We start from the raw sequence: 23,363 nt of genomic DNA on the forward strand, positions 1-23,363 counted from the left end.
TTGACCTATTTTTAGTATTCAAAAAAGGATAGTCTACTATTTTTGCACATGGATGATGATTCGATTAGAACTACAAACGTGTTAAAAAGACTACAAACATGACGAGACCGATGATCATGGAGGACACTATTTATTGGGAAAATCTTATTAAAATCAACATTATATGTAGTTTCCCATGCACTGACATCCAAATAAACATTTACGATGCTATCCAGTGTCACAATTATGTTCTGTTTTGTCATCATCTGTGCTCGTTTGTCTATGATTATTTTGCCATATCCACGAGTCTCATTTACCCTGTGTATTTATACTCCCTGTTCCGTTCAGTCCCTCATCGGTTATTGTTGTTTGTACCCATGTATGTAGTGGACATTCTTTGTCCTTTTGAAGTAAAGTCTGTGTTGAATCCTCATCTCCTACGTTTTGCACTTACTACTGCCTCAAGAATAACTGGCCCTCCAAGTGAGTAAAAAGAAGATGGACTCACCCCTGTTTCAACTCCTTCTCCGTCCAGAGAGCCGGCCGTATTTGGACTACCTGGCCTGGATGATCCGGAGCGACGGCCTCTTACCTACAGCCAGCGAGCTCAAAGTGCCCACGGAGGCTAGTCGAGAGCTGGAGGACAAGAAGGCCCCAGAGTGGACGCAGGCAAGTCAGTCCAACGCAGAGGCTGGAGCGGACGTAGACCTGATCGATCTGTGGTCCGTGGATCCTTTTCCCACCATAGTTCCCACCCTATCATCTTCTTCGCCAGTCCCGTCTGGAAGTCTTCTGCCTGTATCCTTGTCTCTCCTTATCCCGTCTCCATTGCTGGCTGTGGCCAGCCCCCTGGATCTGTCAGCACCACTGGTGTCATCCAGCTCCTCGACTCCCTGCCACCAACTCAGTTAGAGGTTAAATCCCCGGCTACACCTCAGGCCTCCAGGCCCATCTCTCCATCTCGGCCTGTCAGCCCGCCACCATCGCCTTGGCTCGCCGCTCCTTCATCGCCTCCGCGGCCCGTCTGCCCAGAAACTCCACTGGGCTCCCTCATCACTCCAGATCGGCCCCTGGCGGTCGACACACAGCCTATACCTCTGACTTCTGGGATTTGGGCTGCGCCCTCACCCTGCACCCCTAGGCGTCAGCATGCTCCTCCCTTCCTTCAGCCTCCCCATCGGCCTTACTTGCCACATCGCGGTTCTGGCCATCGGGATCCACGTCACCGCCTCAGTCACGTGAGCCAGCAGCTCAGTGCCAGGCTTCCAGGCCTGCAACATCGTCCTGGTCCGTCGGCCCCTCGGTTCCGCTGGTTCCTCCCCTCACCATGGTTCCACCTCTGGCGATCGGCCCCAGGGTTCCATCTATCCCGCGATTCACCCTGTCTGTCTGTCTGTCTGTCTGTCTGTCTGTCTGTCTATCTATCTATCTATCTATCTATGTCCGTCCGTCCGTCCGTCCATCCATCCATCTATCCATCCATCCATCCATCCATCCATCCATCTATACTTATTTTCGTTTAATTTCTTTCAAATTACATTATTCAACTAGTTTGTTTTTAATTTGTGGCTCAAAAGGGCAACAACAGACAGAGAAAGGGCAACGTCATTTACAATCCCGAAAGCTTGATAACTTCAATGTTTCTTTGTGAAGCAGAACATCGCGTGGTTTAAAAATGCATCTGCTTTCTGTGCTCTTGGAAATGGCACATACATATTCAACCTGACAATCTGTCAACCCCTCTGGATTTCAGCAATACCCAGCCCAGAGCTGAAGGCAAATGTAATTAACCTTTATGAAGAAGCAAAGTCTGTTGAGCAGAATTTGGACAGACGCTTGGAAATTAAAGGTTAAATATGGTCCGGTTGATGAGAGAGAGCCTCGAGGCTCTTCCAACATTTTCAGTGTTTAACCAGTCAGAGCAACTTTTGATTGAAGCTTTGATGAATTTAACAAGTTAGAGTGTAAAATTAAACACTCCTTTGATTCCCAATGATGAAGGAAATGTTCAGTGAAGGGTTTGGGTTTGTGGGCTTGTTTATGACAGATTTGAGATTTGGGAATTGAACCCGCAGCCTTACTGGCCTATGGAAAACGGATAGGCAGAATGAATTGTACAGCATATGTTTGTGTATTTTGCAGTGTCCTCAGCATCATCTCTCTAACAGTATTACTTTTCACAGTTGGTCACGTTTAATAGAAAATAACATGGTTTAATGCAATCCCTGCTGTAAAAACAGATTATTTCAGCTTAAGATGGTCAAGTTCTACTTTTTTCTTTTCTTGAGTAAAATGATAGAACTAGCACCACCAACTGGTAGCTGATTCGCTGGAACAGCTGCAAACCACATAGAACCAACTTAAATACACAATATGTAAGATTTTTGGATTAAAATATCCAAAAACCAATAGAACAATGTTATATTTTGTTATTTCAATGTACTTATATTATCCCAAATGTTTCGAACTCTATTTATATCCAGCTGTCAATTACATCATATCTGCGTTATCCATGATTACCATAGAAACCCTGGAAACATCAAAGATGCTTCATATTATGTTTTAGACAAGTGAGGGGAGTGGATAGATACCTTTAATGAGAGGCAACTTAATCATTGTTATAATCATATGTAAGTTGATTTACCACGAGTAACATGTTTTTACCATGCCTCAGAGAAAACACTATTTTGTCAAGTGGCTAATATAGCATAATCAGAAAGTGCTTTATTTATAGTAACAGGCCATTATGCTAGTCAAGATATGCCATTTAGAAAGTCATCCAGCTTTTATTAATCTGATATTTAATATTGATCTAGCTAACTGCAATGTGCTACAAAGCCAATGAGGCAGATACACTTTTAGTATGATTGTTTTGACCAAGCAAAACAGTTCTGCTTTACCCCACAATTTTTATTTGTCAGTTAAAGGAGCACTATGTAGTATTTTTGCAGTAAAATATCCAAAAACCACTAGGCCAGTGTTATATATTTTGTTCAGTTGAGTACCTACAATATCCCAAATGTTTCCAACTATTTGTAAATTGTGACAAAATTGCTATTTTAACAAAGGACAGGGACGTTTCAGCATAGCGTTTGAGGGAGTCGCCTGTCAATCGCGTCATATCTGCGCTACCCTCAGTTTCGGGTTTTATTTGGCAGAAGCGCTTTACTCTTAGCAGTGTGAACATGTCACAGCAGCGCCGAGTGAATGCACGGAGTAACGTCATAACATCATTTTCAACATACTTAAATGTATCTAATATGATAAAAAGAGCTGCATTACCTCATAATCATAACCGGAAGAGCGGAAATAGTGCAGGCGCCCGGCGACTCTGTCCCGTCGTGTCATAATAAAAGTCCAGGTATTCACGAGGCGGGTATTTGTTTAACAATCGCTCCAGCGGCCATGCTCAGCTACACAACACTCTGTCCTGCTCTACTTCACTACAGTAACGTTAATAACCGCATGCATGAACATGATTTCTGCCCGAGTCCTATTTTCCACCGGCTGTGAGGTGAAGACCACATGTCCCAAGATGCTGTACTCAAACTTTGCGACATCAAACTACGCATTTGTTTTGAAGAGGCGCCCTCCAGTGGACGGAAAGTTGCATAGTGCACCTTTAAAGTGGCCTGTATGAGTAATTCAGCACTAAAATAATGTTAATTTACGAGATCAGTAATTGTAACAGAGTTCAAGGAAGGATGCAGCTGTTAAATTTAACTTTAATCGTAATAAAAAAGCAACAAACGCCGAACCATTCGGCCGGATGGTGGAAAAGCGAAAATGAGGGTTAGCCTTTTTTATACCACAGTAACATTACTAAAACTTTAATACATCATCTCATCCATGAACAAGATTTCTGCCTGAGTACTGTCAGATTTTTTGAAGACAACAACTCCCATGATTCCACACTCATTCTCGCCATCATCAAGCTACACCTCTGTTAATGTTTTGAATAAGTGACATTTAGCGGCAAAACTTTCATACTGTGCCTTTAAGTTGGTTTTATTTGGACTGAATGGGGCTTACCAGTTATATCTGTAATTTTCTGTTTTTCTCGTGCTCAGTATGTCAGTATGTGGTTCATGCATACATGTAGTAAAATTTAATTCCTTGTTGTCTTTATGGCATACAGGAACACACAACAGCTGGGAGAGCTTGCTGGGACCTGTCCTTCCCTCTCAGATCACCGCAGTAACGTCCCTCTCTGCTCCTGGAGTGACCCTACTCACTGGGAACTGGAAAAAGCAAAGAGCGACAAGTAAGAAAACACACATATAATACAATCTTAGCATGCTCACAGTTGCATAACAAAAATCATCCCATAACTCAATTAATAAAACCAAAAATAGGCCATTTCCATACCTGAAATATATTTTACAGTTACTGTTATGCACATTGAAAACATTGGAAGCTTGTTTCCAACACTGAATAAAAAAATGTTTAAATGTAATTTTTACAATTCTGACATTTTTTCTCTGCATTTCATGATATAAACCCGCAAATGTGAGTTAGAAAGTCCGAATTGTATGATATGAAATTGTAATTATGACTTAAATAGGGCCCTATTTTAACAATACGAGCACATGGTCTGAAAAACATGGCAGGTGCATTCAGTGGTCTGAATCTACTTTTGCTAGTTTAACGCCAGAAAAAAAAAAAAAAAAAAAAAAAATACGATTGGCAGGCCAGGCTCATGGTCTAAAAGAATTGAACCCAGTCTCTTAATGAGTCTGGCCCATGAAGTCAGAATTACTTGATATAGTCACAATTCAAAGTTTTAGGCCCAGTTTCACAGACAGGGCTTAGGTTAAACCAGGATTAAGCCTTAGTTCAAATAGGACAATTGCATATATATATATATATATATATATATATATATATATATATATATATATATATATATATATATATATATATATATATATATATATATATATACATAAACACAGCTCAAATGATCATTAGCAGTGGTTTTCCTTCTAGAACAATTTTAACAAGAGGTAGAACATGAAATACTTCAATACAAACAATATATAATTTATGCAATATTAAAATTTAAACTAAGTTTTGAAACCGTACAATACCATTCGGCCCAGTGGTGGAAAAGAGGCAACTTTAAACAACAAAGAGCTGATTCTAAACTCTCTGAACAAAACTGATCATATTTGATATGTCCAGCAACTTCTACACTGTACTGTTAGTTGGCATTCCCGGTGTGGCATGTTTTAGACCGCAGCCTTGTGTTTATCGTAGCATAAACAGCCTGCGATTCAACTAGTCGCCACACAGATATTCTTCTCCATTGTCTTCCGTCTACGTAAGATCTGAGCGTTGAAGCGTGCCATGGAAGTGTCTGCCCTAACAGAAACAGATGAATGGTTTGTGTAGGCGTGGATGAGAGGTTTCCAGTCAACGCTTCCAGCATAACGATGATGACTGATATAAATCAAACAGAATCTTTATTCAGCCTTTATTGCAAAGCACTTGCTTGTTGTAATACAAAGAGTTGCTATGGGGCCAGAACCGTTTCATCCTAGTTTAATAGGACTTTGTCAGTGCTAGTTGTTTTGCAAAAAATCCATTATTAGCTGCCCCCCTTAACTGTAACATACACTACTGCTCAAAACCTAAGAGTGTGGAGTGTATTGTGTTGCATGAAATTGATAATTTTCTACAAAAAAATAATTAGCATTAAAGCGGTTTTCAACATTGTTAATAATAATTAAACAAACGTTTCTTGAGCAGCAAATCAGCATGTTGGAAAGATTTTTGAAGGATCATGTGACGATGTGTGTGTTCTTGTTATTAATAGTAAATTAATTAACATTAAACCAAACCTGTTAACACTTTATTTTACAGTTCTGATATGTAAATACTATTAAAGTAAATGCAATAACTGGTTAATAATAGCTACTAACACTAAACCTTTAACTCATGCAGTTACCTTTCTTAGATGCACATACTGTAAAATAAAGGGCAACCCCAAACCATATAGTAAGTACATGTTTTTAATTAATATACTCAGTACTTAAAGCCACAACATGTAATTTTTCGCAGCTATAGGTCACTTATTTAAAACAAAGGCATAGTTTGATTTCGTGAGGCTTTTTTATTATGCCGCATACCGCTTTTATTAATCGCTTCCTCTTTTTCTGCTCATGTGTATGTGGGGCAACACAGCGCTGTTTTATCATATTAGATACATTATTTGAGTGTGTTGAAAGTTATGTTATAATGCTTCTCTGTGCATTCGCTCGGTGGCTCCTATGAGACACTGCAGTAAATTAGATCGATATTCGGTATGGTAAAACATGGTATTCGCGGTAAATCAAGAAAATAAGATTTAAACAAACTGTGTTGAGCTATATAACAATGTATTTTTCTCTGCTTGACTGCTATTTCTCATGCAATTCCACAACTATTGAAAATTATCTGCAACATGAGTTAATACTTTTATACTGTTTTTGGTCAGTTTTTGTAATAAATACCTGTATTTGCCTGTTACGTGTTTTATAATATTAAGATGTGGGTAGGTTTAGGGTAGGAGGTGGGTTAGTTGCTCCAAAATATAAAAGTAGCATTTCAATATTTATAAAATCAATACAATTCTTGATCTGATACATTGGGCAAACAATTGAAATCAATGTAGTACCCTGCACATCTGAAAATTACGCTAAAAAGTGACGCCGAAGGGAACTGACCAAGCGTAAATATATGTGACGAGTGAGTGTGAGACCGTGTTGCAGAATCAGGACAACCTTTAGCAATTCCCATTCACACCTCTGAGCAGGATTTATTTCTCCCTGACGTTTCTTTGTTGTTTTATCCTAAGCTGCTGAATTCAGTATGCAGCCTGTTTGAGTTTAATTTCATGCCGGACAAAAGATCAAGCAACGCATTTGATTTCCCCTCCACCTTATGCTTGCCACATCTAATTTCATACCTTACCATGGAGATAAAGTGAAAATTATTTTTGGGGCAGACTGAGTTTGAGTGTGTTCAAAGTATCAAGCGACTGACGTTGTAGTGTATAATGGTTTCTGCTATTACTGACAGTCTCGGTGTGCTGTTTTCTTATTGATTTGCCTGCCAGCTGTTATGTGCTTGTTGTAATAAGATTTACGGGGATCAATTGCTCTTCAGAATGTTGTAATGTCTTTTGATAACTTTTTTGATGTTGCTTGTAATGATGTCGCTGGGATTTTTTTTTTTTTAATACATTATTGATTTTCTGAATTTTCTGTCAATATTCTTCAAAAGCAAACAACATTTAATTGTTTGGACTCAATGGATTACACTGTATATCTGTATAATGTACATACACCACCATTCAAAAGTTTGGGATCAGTACATGTTGTAGAGTTTTTGAAAGACATCAAAAGCAAGGCTGCATGTAGAAAATACGGTAAAAACTACAGTCAAATACCCCTAAACCTACACTGTAAAAAAGGCACATTTTGAACTTTTGCAGTACAATCTACTTGGATGTTTCAAATTAAATTATGTTAAACTGACTTTAAAAAATTAGTTACATTTTGCATAACTAAAAAAAAAAGGTTAACATTTCTTAACTTATTTTGATGAGTTAAAACATATGTTGTCATAACTAATTGAACATATAATTTTTTACCCAATCACAGAAACATGCAAAACACAAGATTTAAACATATTTTATACATGATTTATAAGCCTTTTTAGTAGTTGTCAGTTGACTCAACTTAAAATTTCAAGGCAACTGGTTGCACAGCTTTTTTGAGTTTACTCAACTTTGGACAAAGTTGTTCACTCAACCCAAATCACTGAGTAAAGTCACAGGACTCTTTTTTGTTCAGCTAACACCATTTTTTTTTTAGTTAAAAAGACTTGCAATTCCTTGTTTCAATAAATGTTTCAATAAATTATGCTATGTGAACTTTTCTCTGTGAGTTTTTCTGTTTAGCATTTACACAATGTTACAAAATAAAACTACAACTGCAGTTTTCAAGTTGTTAATTATACTGAATATTGAAATAAATACAAACAAGGCCAAATAATAGCAATCTTTTCTAACAGAAAAAAATGAGTCAATTAAATAAAAAATAAAAACAATCCTGGGAAAATTTCAAAAATCAATAAAAACAAAACAAAAAATAGATAACTGAAGTAGCACCTTTGACTATTTCTTAGAATACTTAAAGCATTAAAAAAGGGATAACACTTTAGAATAATGGTCATTAGTTAACATGAGCTAATAATGAACTGCACTCATAAAGCCTTTTTTTTAATTTTTGTTAATGTTAATTAAAACATTTACTAATACTTTATTAAAATCATGTTAACATTAGTTAGTGCACTGAACTAACATGAACAAACCATGAACAGCTGGATTTATATGAACTAAAGTTAACAAAGATGAACTAATACTACAGAAATGTTCTGCTCATGGTTAGTTCATCTATATAGACACACACTGGACTTTCCATAGACAATCAATCATTCACAGGTCACCAATCAATTTTCAAAATGAAATGATTAACATTAAATTAGAAAAATACAAAACAAAAGCATTTTCAATGGTTGTGGAATTGCATGAGAAATAGCAGTCAAGCAGAGAAAAATACTGTCATTTACACATATGAGCATAACTATAATTGAACGCATACTGTATATTCATATATTCAAATGAAGGCACCCCTCTTTCCTTGATGAGAAGACACAATGAAATAGCTCTCAATATGATCTGATTTGCAGTGTTTTTTCATAATGGGATTTAATTGATGATCTTGGATGCCAAACCATTTGATTAGTTGATGGTGTGAGTATTTGAGTGCTTAATTCGATTCTATGACATTCATTTAGAGGGAATTGTCTTCTACTCTTTTTATTTGAACTACATTTACTATTGATGCTGTGAAGAAACAACGTGAAAGAAACAATGTGGATTTAAAAAGGGGCAACATGTGGATACTGAGCATTTATCTCTGTCCTCAGATAAGATGCTGGAATTAAAGAAGCCATCCTGCACAGAAGCCTTAGTGCTCCGCCGCAGTCCAAACCCAGAGGCTAAAGCTGAGGTTGGTAATCTTTGTCTTTCTCTCGATAGCTATGTGATTCTTAAAATTGTTGTATAGGCAACATCAATTGACAATCGGTTCATTTGTTGCCAGACCTTGATCCTCCTGAAAATGGTTTTGGATTGTCTTAGAGGGAGAAAGAATATCGAGCTGATTTGTGGAAAAGGTCACACTTTGGGCAGAATCAGATTTGGAGTCCAATTAAGATTGAGTTAATAATCGCTTTTGTTGAAGTGCGCTGTACCACAGTGTTCCCATAGGTGACGGCTTTTAAAATCTTCTCAGACAGATTAATTAGTGAAATTCCCCCAGAACGGTAATTCATTTGACCGTAAACAGTGTGCAAGACTGCAGCCCGACCGCAGAATCGGTAATCTGCATTATTCGGTCATGCAGGGACTGGGTAATTGGTTGTTTTCGGTGTGTGTGTTCAAGGCTGAACACATCTAGACTATTTATCAGGCTGATAATCAACACTATATTTTATTATTAGCCTTGTAACCCATGTTTGGGGTAAGATAATTGAGGTTCACATAGCCTGCATGAGATCAGGAAAAAAACAGATTCGATTAGAAAAAAGCACATGTGCTCTGTTCCAAAACGTTGCTGAAATTGAACTGAAATGAGAGACTTCTGCAGAAAATGTTATTAAAATAAAACCATGATACTCTAATAAGCATAATAATACATCAGTCACATAAATAATGGATAAAATAATATATTTTTGATTATTAGAACTATTTGAATTGATCATTTTTGGCATTGAATCAAATAAGTATATCAATTGGCATTACACTCACTTTCTTAGTTCAATTAATGTTTTCACTGAGCTCTACAGTGTACATAATGTGTAGTAGACTGGGGGATATATATTAGGCAGCAAGTACATTTTTTTCCTCAAAGTTGAGGAAGGGGCAAGCTTAAAGAGTTTAGTGAAATTTGGGCCAAATTTGTCTGGCTATCTCCAGACCAAGCTCATTTTAAGACTGAACATTGGTCTGGGGGCTCTGCTCTGTTTTTTCTACTGCACAAGAGGCGTGATCAACGAGCGCTATTTTAATGACTGTACGCAGTTGGATAGTCCTTCAACCATTTAGAACACAGGAGGTGTGTGATCAACGGGCAACGACCCATCGTTTCTCTATCTGTCAATGTGTTAAACCCGCCAATAGCATGCCAGGTGGATAAGCCAGTCTGTGATTGGTTCCCGCAAAAATGTAATAGAAGCAGTATAAATTAAAGGGGGGGTGAAACACTCAGTTTCAGTCAGTGTCATGTCAATCTTGAGTACCTATAGAGTAGCATTGCATCCTGCATATCTCCGAAAAGTCTTTATTTTTTTAATAATTATATAAGAAAGATGCGCTGTTCCGAGTCTTTCCGAAAAAAGCCGAGCGGGTGGGGGCGTGTCGTGTGAGCGGAGCTAAATAATGACGTGTGCAGCAGCGCGCTGTGTGTTGAGTCGAGTCCGTCATCCCTAACAGCGGGAAAAAAACTTTATTCAAAATAAAAATATGGCTTTTAATCAGATACAGCCATACATCTATGATCCGGAATCAGACCCAGAGGCTGCAGTTGAACAGGAGCAGCAGCAAAAACGACTAGAGCAGGACGTCTCTATGTGGTACAAGTTATACACTAACTATATAATATGCTTAGCGGCTTGTGTTATTTACATATTTATACTTGAATTATATCGTCGTATTTTTGTCTTTGAAGGTGTACATGTGGGAAGTGCAGTTGTGCACGTGTGTTTGTGTGTTTACGCGTGGTTTGTGTAGACAGTAAGCGGACTTAAAAAAACACAGACATTTGAAGCAGTCTCACTCACCCTTCTAACGTTGGGACTGCTCCATCCTTCAGCATTAGGCGATTGGGAAAAGCCGGCGTCGAGCTGGGCCTTGTTTATGAAACAGTCGGCACCGAAATGCAGCGAACAGATATAAACATTCGCGCAACTCAGTTGCTGATCCGGAAAAGCAAATTACATCCACTGTTGCCTTAACGCGGGGTTTTAGAGAATCTGTGCAGGACTGTCTTGGTCTGGCAACCAAAAACGGACTTTTTTGGTGACATTATGTGCTATGTGTAATTGTCACCTGTCCAGCATCCTACAAACCAGCGCTTTGATGGGCGTAGGCTGTTGCTTTCGCTCTCTCCCTCGCTCTCTCTCACGCGCTTCCGGTAGAATTGTCCGTAAGGCCCGTACAAGGAAATTCCGCCCCCATTAACGTCAAAGGGGACGCATGATCTCAAAAAACTTGGCGAAACTTATGACTAACCGGAAGTAGTATTTTTGACAAAGAAATACTCCCATCAAACGTCCACCTTAACTTTTGAAACTTTGTCTATGTTTAGTATGGGATTCCAAGTCTTTAACAGTGTAAAAAGATCAGTATGCATGAAACAGCATTTCACCCCCCCTTTAATGTAAAGATGTAAATGTAAAGTAAGAAATCAAACTGCCAGCAGATCAGGCTGGGTTTACCTAACAGTTATGGGTAGACAACTGGATCTCTGCAGCTCTTGTGGGGTGTTCCCGGTGTGCAGTGGTCAGTATCTATCAAAACTGGTCCAAGGAAAGAATAGTGGTCAGGGTCGTGGGTGGCCAAGGCTCATTGATGCACGTGGGGCGCGAAGGCTACCCTCTGTGGTCCAATCAATCAGACAAGCTACTGTAGCTCAAATTGTTTAAGAAGTTAATGCTGGTTCTGTGGGATGTGCTGAACAAACAAGTCAGATCCATGGAGGCAGACATCTTGATCCCAGATACCACAGCACACGTTCAGGGTAGTGAAGTCCAAGCCTCAACGAGTCAGGGCTTTTTTGTCAGCAAAAGGGGACCAACACAATATTAGAATTATGCCTGATAGGAGTATATACAGCTGAAAAAAAATATTTCAATTATGAATTATATTGCTGCAAACGGTGGTCAAACTCCCTATTAAATCCGGATTTCGAATGGGATGTCATTAAATTGCACATGTAAAGGCAGGTGTCTCAAAACTTGGCAATATGGTGTAGACAGACAGACAGAAAGAAAGATAGGCAGACAGACAGGCAGGCAGGCAGGCAGACAGATATTATCTTTAAGCATGCCTCTTTTCTCTGAAGATATGACGATTTTGGCCACTCAGACAACATCACATGCTCTTTTATGTCTTGTACAGCATATCCTTTCTGTTTGTGTGTGTGTGTTTGTGTCCAGGTTGAGCCTTTTAAAGTCAGTATGGACGAGGACAGCTTGCCTAAAGACAAGCGACCAGTTGCATCCACGCCTATACCTGGATCACCATGGTAACTACCCTTTAGTTTCCACAGATATGATTGCGGCTCATCATCAATCTGATGCATCTTTACTGATAATAAATGACTCTCCGCATGCAAGATAATGACCAATCGATTTTTCTCTCACAATTGTCTCTGTGTCAACCTACACTTTAAAAATGCCACTACTGTGTGTTTTTTCCCCAATATCCACTTTGTTCTTGGAAATATAAAGATGTTTGTTTTATCTCCTCTCATTCTGTCATAAACGTCGGCAGCTTTAGCACCATTTAAATGATGCATGATGCTGTAGAACTGTTTGATGACAGTAATACATGCTTGGATAAAATACAGCAGTGCACATGGCAAACTTCCAACAGATGCTGTGACACCCAATCGAAAACCAGCATTAGGACAGTGTGTTATGCAAGGCTTCCATTTTTCTCTGCCAAAACAGTGTGGGCTTTCCTTCCCTGCAAACAAACACACAACCAAACACACAACCAAACACACACACACACACACACACACATTTTTGAAACTCAGCAGGCGTCATGGCTTATCTCATTCAGCTTTTGTTGACACACATGAACGGGCTCGGACTGGTAAATCTTTGCTTTTACCATGTGGTTGATTTGCAGCATTGGAGCTGCTGTGTGTTCATCCAGATATAGATGTGGATTAGATTCCTATGGTGCATAAAAACCCATTTTGGAGTCTAGACTCAAAGGAAAGATAAAATGATATCTCTTATGTGTCTTAAATGTTTCTACTTGACAGAAGTTAAATTGAATAAAGAGAATTGAGACTATTGCTTAAGTCTCCAGCATCTCCGAAATCCTGCTAGAGTCCTATCTGCTAGAGATCTAAAGTTCTCATTTCAATTTTGATTTGATTCAATCCGAATTAATTTGGGCATAGTTCAATTATAAAACTCTTCATAAGAAACTGGCTCATAAGAGTTTTTTGTTCATTCAAAATTAAATACTTTCCTACAGGCAAAAAAACAGTAGAAGTACATCCGAATTCAAAAAAGAAGGCAAAAAGTACAGGAATGACCTACTATTCATCAAGATTCTGAAGTGTGCATATGGACACTTTACTATCCCATGAGGCCACGGGAGAGGATTTGTGAACGACTGTGAAGTGACACAGTGTACATTTGAATTACATACAGACAATCATACTATATAGAACATAATTATTAGTATTATTACAGTTTTTCTCGATTGCTTAAACACTACAACCAGGCTTTTGAACTAAAATTTCAAAACCATAATGCCATTTATCAGAAAGCACACCCATTTCACTAAACTATAAACACTATTCCCTGTTTTGACACATGAGTCAGATTTGTTGACCTGTCACTGCAAAACTCTACACACAAATCCCTTAATTTCTCATTGCCTAGACCATGTGGTCATTTAGAAAGCACTAGCATTCAATATTGTTCACTCAAGTCAGCATAGTTTCAGCTCAATTAGCACACAATTACCCAGGTGAAAACACTAAGAGTCAAAATTTAACACACATCAATCAGAACTTTCAAGATACATAAAAGTGCCAGAGTCAGTTCATTTGAGCTTTGGAACAATGGATCCACAAAGAAATGAAGGAAGCGGTCGAGGAGGAAGAGGAAGAGGACATGGTGAAGAAGGATGGAGAGGAAGAGGACATGGTGAAGGAGGAGGGAGAGGAAGAGGACGTGGTGAAGGAGGAGGGAGAGGAAGAGGATGTGGTGGAGAAGAAGGAGGAGGAAGACAAGCAGTCTCGGATGAAATTAGAGCCAGTTTAGTTGATCATACGAGAGAAGTGCCAATCATATTCATATTCCACATTTTAGTGTGGGGACATGCACTGGTCTTGGTCTTGACTCGGTCTCGGCCCTTCAAAGTCTTGGTCTTGTCTTGGTCTCGGCCCTTCAAAGTCTTGGTCTTGTCTTGGTCTCGGTTTAGGTGGTCTTGACTACAGCACTAGTGGAAAGTGTATGATCGAGAACCTTATATGGTTGTTCACCTCGTCCAAGCCATGTGTCAGTAGATGCGTGACAGGGGTGGATCAGGCATGCTAGAGGATTTTACCCCCGCTGCCAGGCTAGGGCTAATATAGCCTGTGATGCGGATGAGATTCTCTGGCCTGACCCAGACCAAAGACGGGAGGCTGAGGCGGAATACAATTTTTTTTTTTTTTTTGTACTGTGTAGTATAAATGAATGAATAAAAATGTGCCATCATATCCATTGGTTGTGTCTTTTGTTCATCATGTGAAAAGGTTTGTGAGGAGGGGAACCACAAGTAACATAACTTACCAGTTTTGGAAATGTTGTTTTGAATTTATTGCACCAGTGTGTTAGACTATGTTGTAGTGTGTGTGATTTTGAGGGCTTGTGTGTCCTGTCTGAGGGCAAAGTTTGGTTTTTCAGCAAGAGTGAATGGTTTTGAGTGTAGAGCTTCATTTTGACCTGAAAATAGGTTGTTTGGGAAACTGGGTGAGACGTTATGGATTTGTGTTTATAGTTTTGAGAATATGAGGCATAGTTTCAAGAAATGTGTTTAAGCAATTGAGAAAAACTGTATTATTATTGTGTGCTTGCAAAGTAGATCTAAATAAGTGGCACTACTTACAGTGATTGTTTTTGAATTCCGAAGTACCAGTACATAGAGCTATTTTTTTGCGAATCAGACTGTTCCTACTGTTTGTGGTTGTTCTCTTCAGCACATGATGACAATAATTGCCTTTTTATATGACGTCTTTTGCATTTGGACTGTAAATTCAGCATCGGGGTTTATGAATAAATGATAGATCTTGGGATTTTAAAGGCCCATTCACACCATAAACGATAACGGTAACTATACTGTTAATCTGACTGTACTAACGCTGTTGAATGCGAACTGAATTGAGCTGGACAATGGCATACTTTTATTTTATTTTTATTTTTTTGCTTTATAGATGAAATTACTAATTTAGTGATTAATGATCTTTACAATGGAACTGAATCAACATTACTTAAACACTAACTCAAACAATTTATCAAACCAGGGTGTATTCTGATTGGATGTAAATGTTTTTATCATTCATTGGTTTGGGAAAGAATCTTTCTGAAAGGGATTCCAAAGATGACGTTTCGTAAGTTGTGGTGGCTGCTATTGTTTTATATTTAGAACAGTTTTTAGAACTGTAGGCCAGCTTTATTGTTATCGTCATTGATGTTAACAGGCTTTAAGAACCAAATTAATCAACATATGTCAACTGTATCATTTATGTCTTTTTTAATTTAGGATAAACTTTAAGATAGTTAATTGCCTCACAAAAGTTGGATAGTGGCTCTTAATCACAGTGTTTTGTTTTGCTTCTTTTTTTCCTTCTTCTTTCTTCGGTAGAACGTACCTAGAAACAGATTATACTAGCCTAGTAAGACAGAAAAGCATGGGTAAAATATGACATGCAACAACCTCTAAGCAAAAAAAAAAAGTCCTTTATGTAGAATAAAATAGGGTTCTAAATTTTGCAGATATTATTTTATTTGAAGGTTGACATGATTAAAAAACAAACAAGAATCCCTGCATAGAAGGACAAATGAAGCATGTGACTAGCACTAACCATATGTTTGCTCTATGAATAACTGCATATGAGCAGAGCGGATGCTCTGTTTCAAAGATTTTTTAATATCATTGGGTCAGTTTTACGGTACAGGAAGGCGCTGCCGATATCCCTGATGCGATGGGGTAGCAAAATGAAATGTCAGGATTAGTTTGTCATGGTTGGTATGAGGTTGTATCAAATTACCTCACAGACTACTGCAAAATCCATGAATACTTTATCCGACATGCCCTGAATGAGGCCCTGAAATGGGTCTAAAATTATCACTGTAAGGTATGAATATCTAGTGCAGAACGCCTGAAAATTGGTCACTTTTGGATTTATGACTGAATCTAAAACGTATAATAGGCTTGTATATACTTGATTCAGGGCAATATTGTGATTTATATCCATTTAAAAAATCTTGTGAAACTGCTAAAGGATGATTGCAGAAAGAAGCAAATAGTTGGTGAAAAACAGAAATACATCTGGATCAAAAGGTGAAAATCAACCCATTCTGGTCCTGATGGGGTTTTTCTTCATCTGCATTTTAAAGTCACTTTGTGAGAATACCACATACTGTGGCTGTTTGTGTGTGTGTGTGTGTGTGTGTGTGTGTGTGTGTGTGTGTGTGTGTGTGTGTGTGTGTGTGTGTGTGTGTGTGTGTGTGTGTGTGTGTGTGTGTGTGTGTGTGGTGTGTGTGTGAATACAAAAACATGACAGCATCTCTCTTTTCTCTAGGTGCGTGGTGTGGACAGGTGATGACAGGGTGTTCTTCTTCAATCCCCACCATGCATTTGTCAGTATGGGATAAACCAGTGGATCTGAAAGACCGTGGAGACCTCAATCGAATCATCGAGGACCCCGCCGCATAAACGCAAGAAAGGTGAAACTCAATGATTCTGGCCAGAAATAGTAGACTATTCAGACATATTTAAGTCATTTTTAAACACTTGTCTGAAAAAAAAAAAATTATGACTAGGGATGTGATTAATATCATTTTGTTTCTGTTTTAATTTGGGCTGTCAGTGATTGTGAAAACATGATGCACATCCCATTGCTTTTTTTTAAAGGGGTTGTAAAACACATTCTTTCACAGGCTTGATTGTGTTTGTGGGCTGCACTATAAAATGTGTTAATGCTTCGTTAATTTTTTTTTTTTAAATCATAATTTTTTCCTATATTTTACCTTTATTCTACACTGCTCTGTCCCGCCTTGTAAAGACGGTCTGATGGTTTCCGGGTTCTATGAAGCCGGTCCCTCAAAAATACGCAATGGACTCAGATTGGTTAGCTGGCCCAGTGTATTGTGATTCGCTAACTGTCTCATGCACATTTTTCGGAAACCCCTTACCTTTACCGGCTGTAAAGACTGCAGATCTATAGTATTTGCTACTGAATGGAACCTCTTGTATTTTTAGATTGATTATAGCCAAATATCTGTCCAAGAACTATTAACCCAAAATGAACACTAATTATTGGCTTTACTACAGCAGCCATTCAAAAATACAAGAGGTGCCATTCAGTAGCAAACACAGAACCATGTTTAGCATGTCTGTAAATAAAAAAGCATGTAGATAAACAATACAAACAAGCAATCAGAGAATAATTTACACTAATTCCAATTTCGCTGTTGAGATTTAAAAAAAAAAGTTTGTAACATTAGGTGTTTGTCAGATAAGGTTAAGTATGAATGAGCATTTAACAAACTGGTTTGCAGAGCCAAACAGCGTTGCCATTTGTTTACTTCCTTGCTACAATGTACAATTAACAATATGAACTATTACAGGAAAACCTATCGATGAAAAATAAATCATACTTACAGGTTGTGACCTGTAAACAGCTTCTGTTTTTAAAGTTGTTTTTAAAGTAAAAAAAAAAAATCCCAACTTTAAAACAAGCCCTTGTGCGAATCTTGCATTGAACTCGCAAAGATTTTGGAAGCTTTCCTCCGTAAAATGTGCGCAGCACAGAGAGCGGAGATTTGGGTAATAATTATGAGGGACTGAGTTGAACATTTATTTAACCATTGATCCCTAACTCTGCCATCCCTAGAAGGCTGAACAAAGTGGAACCGCAATGTTGAAAATAACATTGTTTCGTCTGCAATGCGACAACAACTCTCCAGCCTGTTAACAATACCGCAACAACTCTTCTCCACAGCAATAAAAAATGGCCTCGTCCCCCTTATTTAATATTCCCCGGGGGAGGGGTTTATGTAAATATTGGGGTTAGTGATGTCAGCAACCCTGTAATGTCTGTAGTCCCTACCGGCCGTTTGCTGTAGTCCTTAGAAATTAATTCTTTAAAAGCAAATATTTCCCTTTGCTTTAAACTTTTGAACATTGTAACTTTGCAAATGTTGTTTATGCTCAAACAGCAACATTACACACTAGCTAAAGTTTGAAAAGTGAAACTGTGTTTTACCACCCCCTTTAAAGCAGTGCACTCATCCGCCCCCTTCCTACATAACATCCAACTGTTGTAATATAGTCACCTGTCGGATGCGCACTATGCTAAAATTAATAATAAAAAAAAGTTAAAAGCGCATTGAGCTGCAAAAGAGACACTGTTCCCCAGGTGGATTTCTGTGAGCGCAATTCAAAATGGATTAAAAAATTGACAAGCATAAGCTACTTTGAGCTTCAGACGAGTTCTGAAACAGACAAATACACAGAAGGTCAAAATGCCTATATAAACCAGCTGTCTGTGTCATTCAAAGCCACAATATATCATTTTTCACCGCTAGGTCACATATACAAAACAAAGATGTAGCTTGATGACGCATGAATTCTTTGGAACTTTTATTATTCCGCAGATGACTAAAATAGTTTATTGGAAACATTTGGATAATCGAAGTACACAAGTCAACAAAATATATAACCTTGTTCTAGTGGATATTTTAATCCAAAAATCTTACATATTGTGCCTTTAATGAGAGAGAAGAGAAGAGAAGAGAAGAGAAGAGAAGAGAAGAGAAGAGAAGAGAAGAGAAGGAGAGAAGAGAAGAGAAGAGAAGAGAAGAGAAAGAGAAGAGAAGAGAAGAGAAGAGAAGAGAAGAGAAGAGAAGAGAAGAGAAGAGAAGAGAAGCAGTCACTGCTAATGCAGGCTTTGATTCATTAGGTCACTGCATTTAATTCATACGGTGACTATACAGTTTTATTTTTACATTTATTATTCAGTGTCTGTACAGGTTATTATTATAGGCTAAATGTTTTATTTAATTTGTATTGCATTTTTCTATTGTATTTGTCCTATTGTTTGTAATCATTTTATTTGCTTTGGTATTACTGATCGCTTCAACTTACTGCTGTTCTTTGACAGTGAAACAGTTCTGAAAGAACAGATTCAGGATTCAGGGGTTGGATGTCATGTTTTTTTTTTTTTTTTTTTTTTTTTTTTTTTTTAATGCATTGAAAGTGGGCCCCTCCAAAAAAATGTTGCTTAGGGCCCCCAGAAGTATAGGACTGGCATTACAATTTAGGATGGATATAGAAGAATACGAATTAGTATGCAGGCAATGTGTTTTCTGACCTATTTAATGGCAAATTTATTTATAATTGAAATCCAGATGGCACAAACAAAGACAAATCATTTGAACTCCTTATATAACTGAATACAATTATCATCAACATTTTAGCAAGAATGAAACTTGCCTTGATTTATAATTCAACCTCATTCTTGACCCCAAACTTTTGAAAGGTAGCATACAAACAGTACTTGCAAATACTAATGAGATCACTTTGGCCCAAGTGATCAAGTCCCACTGTTGCTGAATCTGTGAAGTGTAACTCATGACTTTATGATATGAAATACGGGAGCACAGTCTGTGTAAAGGGATGAACTTGACTGAGAGTTTAATCCGCACAGTGTGATAATGATGCTCAAGCAAAAGTTTAATACACCCACTAAACTGCAGAACGGGTGTTCTTGTGGATTACCTAAAAGCAGGAATCCAATGAAGCGGCTCTGCAAATATTGAATTAGCCTGGATCTTGTCTGGAAGTTATTATATGGTTGGGTTGATTTCCCAGAAGGCTTTACATCTTTATTGATTTAGTTTTATTGCCGTTTCATGGAGGTTATCTATTGATGAACTTAATCTATTCAGTGTCTACAATTTAAATATGTCCGTTCAAGTGAATAAATTCTCACTGTACTTTTCAAATGAACGATCCAGGTAAATCAATACAGAACTTCAAACAGATTGTATCGTGTGCATACATAAAACTATACCAACTTAGTTTTACTAATTTGTCACTTGTTTCTTTCGATAATCTGTTCATGCTAAATCCAAAATCTTGGATATATTGATCTAAAGCTTGATTGGTTCCATCAACAGGCGATGACTCAAATTCTGCTGATGAAGATGATGACGACGACGAAGAGGAACGCAGTTCAAAGACCAAGCGCTACAAGTAAGCCGGGTCGGACCATATGGACAGCAGATCCTTTCTGAGTCTGCTTTAATTGATGAGGAGGATCTTGTCTCAGATGTGCTGTATGTCGCTCACCTTAATAATCGCTTCTCAACAGGAAGTCTTCGATTTTTGGTGGGCAGCATCTGCTCTCACAGCTTGATGCGAATTTCTCAATATGTCTCTCTTGGTGATGATTTAAATTGAACAGTTGGGAGTTTGATGTATGACCAACTGTCTGCGTAGAGAGAAGAAAACAACCCACTTCTCAAGAATAATTCTGAGAAATATAGTTTTGGCATTGAATATTTTGTTTACTGCCACTCTTTTTGTTATTGGTTAGAAAGGTTTTTTTTTTTGGGGGGGGGGGGGGGGGGGTCAATATGTCATGTCATAAATTATTGAAAGTATTTTGATATAAAGTAAAGTCATACAATGTTAATCTATAAATGTACAGCCAATTTGATTACTTAAAAATGAAAGGCAACTGCACTTAAGTTTTTCATTTGAGTTTAAAAACTGAAAATGATTTTTTTGTGCCCAATGAAAAATGGCTCTATCATACACCTGGTGCAATGCAACGCCAGGCACAATGCAAGTGTTTTTTGCTTGTTTCATCATTTTCACATCCAGAACCACGTAGTCTAAATAGCAAATGCACTCCTGCCCATCTGTTGGCCATGAAACAAAAATTTCAGTTGGTCTATAAACAAGGTGTGTTCAGGCATATTGTTGGCGCGTTGCTATTTTTAAGAACTGAAAAACAACAATTTTATTTTTATTTTTAAAGGGTGCGTTACACTGTATAGAAGTGTACACTTCAGTGTTACACATACAGCACACAAACATGCCAAATGTGAATGCAAAATATTATTATTGTGTACATAAAGATAAAAATGCCCACATGTCATGATGGATAGTAATTGCATGAATCAGAATTAGCTTACAAATTTACGGTCATGACAAATTAAATTGCCTAATTATTTGACCAATCATGGCAATTACAAATATGTATTTAAACTCATCATGTTAAGGGTGTCTATATTCCGCCATGTTAATGGTGAATCCGCCACGGTGCACCTGGCTTTTAAAGTGAATGGGAGATGAGGATTCATATTGGACGCTACACCCAAACACACCCATAACTCATTAAGAGTCTAGATACAACCCTTTTGGACTATGCACCTGGCATGGCAACCATTTTTTTCTAGCAAAAGTCGATAATCGATAAACTATCAAAAGTGAATTCGGACAAGTGCACCTGCACCATGTGCTTCAGCCATGTGCTCGGATAGTTAAAAGAGAGCCCAAAGTATGTCATAAAAAAAAAAAAAAAAAAAAAACATTCATAGGCACAATCTAAGTTGTCTAAACAAAACTTAAACATTGATTCATAAGCCTTTCAGATCCAAAGATCAAGAGCAATCAAAGTATGGCAAAACTTTGCAGTGTGTGATAACATTTTATGCTAGCAAAAAAAAGCAGAGTGAGAACTGTTTGAAGTGACATGAATATTTTATTTACACAATATTTACTCCAAAAATATTTGAGTTTGAGTTTTATGACAATGGACAAGTCTTTGGTAAACACTTTATCTTCAATCCGCCTAGTGTGCATTTAATAATAGTTTGGCAGAATCAATGCAGTCATTGGACATTACCTCCTGATATATTAAAAGCATTACAGCTGTTGTATTTTGTCTCCATCGCTTTAAAGACTGGATCATCCTGTTGAGTGTGATGACGGAAAAAATGGATCATTACCGCTGGAGCTCCGGATTGGCCATTTCAGAGACATGCTTCTGGAAAGAGGGGTGAGAAATTCACTGATTCTGGGACAATAATGAACCTTCCGTCTTATACCAATAAAGAAGATAAAGGTTAATCCAATAGTTCACCCAAAAGGGAAAATTCATCGAGCTATACAAATCTTACAGATGGAACAGTCTGTAATGAAGTGGGTGATTGACATGAGTTGGTTCTGTGTCATCCTGCTTAAACAGGTGTCCGCGTTCTCCACCTGGGAGAAAGAACTGCACAAAATAGTATTTGATCCGCGGTACCTGTTGCTGAGTCCAGAGGAACGTAAACAGGTATGATACAAAGGTTTCACATCAGCCTCAATCAGCCTCAATGAACCTCAAACATGACTAAACTTCAGTACCTCTACACTTCCACAGTACCACCATAGTGGTTTACTAGTAAGTCTTAAGGTTTTGCATTACTGCATAAACTGTATCACATCATTGAGGAGGATTTTGAAAATGGTTTTCACTATGGGGATAATCGACGACAGTCCATTGAATTATTAGAAAATAATAAGAACCCGAGGTGGTAATGCGGCCACGATATATTCTAGTAATTCAACAAACCAGAATTCATTATTATTGCTTATACTACAGTGAACACACCTCAAAACATTGTTCAGATGTTGTATTGCAAGACATTTGCCAGGTTTTTTCGAGAGAGAGAGAGATAGAGAGAGAGAGAGAGAGAGAGAGAGAGAGAGAGAGAGAGAGAGAGAGAGAGAGAGAGAGAGAGAGAGAGAGAGAGAGAGAGAGAGAGAGAGAGAGAGAGAGAGAGAGAGAGAGAGAGAGAGAGAGAGAGAGAGAGAGAGTCCGTACTTTATATGTGTGCATTTGAGTGGGAGAAAGAGAGTAGGCTATGTGCTTTCCGTACATAATTAAATAACATTTTGTTGGAAAAAACATCTTATTTTTACTATATTTATATGCTTGTTCAGTGTCATGGGTTTTAGTTCATTTGATGAACTTTTGATGCTTTAAGAACCTTTTAAATAACTGAAATCATTTGACAAAGTGATATGGAACTGTGATTTGCTCAAGACCTGCCTGGAACTACTTAAGCTTTGCGTTTCCCTGAAAATAATTGCACACTAAAGAATGTTCATCAACCAATCAGATTCCCCATTCATCATTCATCAGCCCCATAGCATAAATCAACATTCAATTTATCTTTACATTTCTAAATACTGATTTACTAAACATGGTATATTAGCATTAGAGTGATGATAGGAGTGGAACAGTGCATGATTTACTGAC

At 38.0% G+C, this 23,363-nt stretch overlaps 1 protein-coding gene across 1 annotated transcript in view; it reads left to right on the forward strand.

The window, feature by feature from the left end:
* The window catches only part of tcerg1l (transcription elongation regulator 1 like), a 112,754-nt gene extending 90,663 nt beyond the window's left edge, over positions 1 to 22,091 (forward strand). The window contains exons 6-11 of the mRNA XM_067430216.1: positions 4,118 to 4,243; positions 8,956 to 9,038; positions 12,247 to 12,335; positions 16,626 to 16,770; positions 20,227 to 20,302; positions 22,019 to 22,091. Of these exons, the coding sequence (XP_067286317.1) occupies positions 4,118 to 4,243; positions 8,956 to 9,038; positions 12,247 to 12,335; positions 16,626 to 16,698 (371 nt within the window). The 3' untranslated portion in view covers positions 16,699 to 16,770; positions 20,227 to 20,302; positions 22,019 to 22,091. The remainder of the gene's footprint in view (positions 1 to 4,117; positions 4,244 to 8,955; positions 9,039 to 12,246; positions 12,336 to 16,625; positions 16,771 to 20,226; positions 20,303 to 22,018) is intronic.
* The last annotated feature ends 1,272 nt before the right edge of the window (positions 22,092 to 23,363 follow it).

The sequence above is a fragment of the Pseudorasbora parva genome, chromosome 21, assembly GCF_024679245.1.
Source record: "Pseudorasbora parva isolate DD20220531a chromosome 21, ASM2467924v1, whole genome shotgun sequence".
NCBI classification, from domain to species: Eukaryota; Metazoa; Chordata; class Actinopteri; order Cypriniformes; family Gobionidae; genus Pseudorasbora; species Pseudorasbora parva.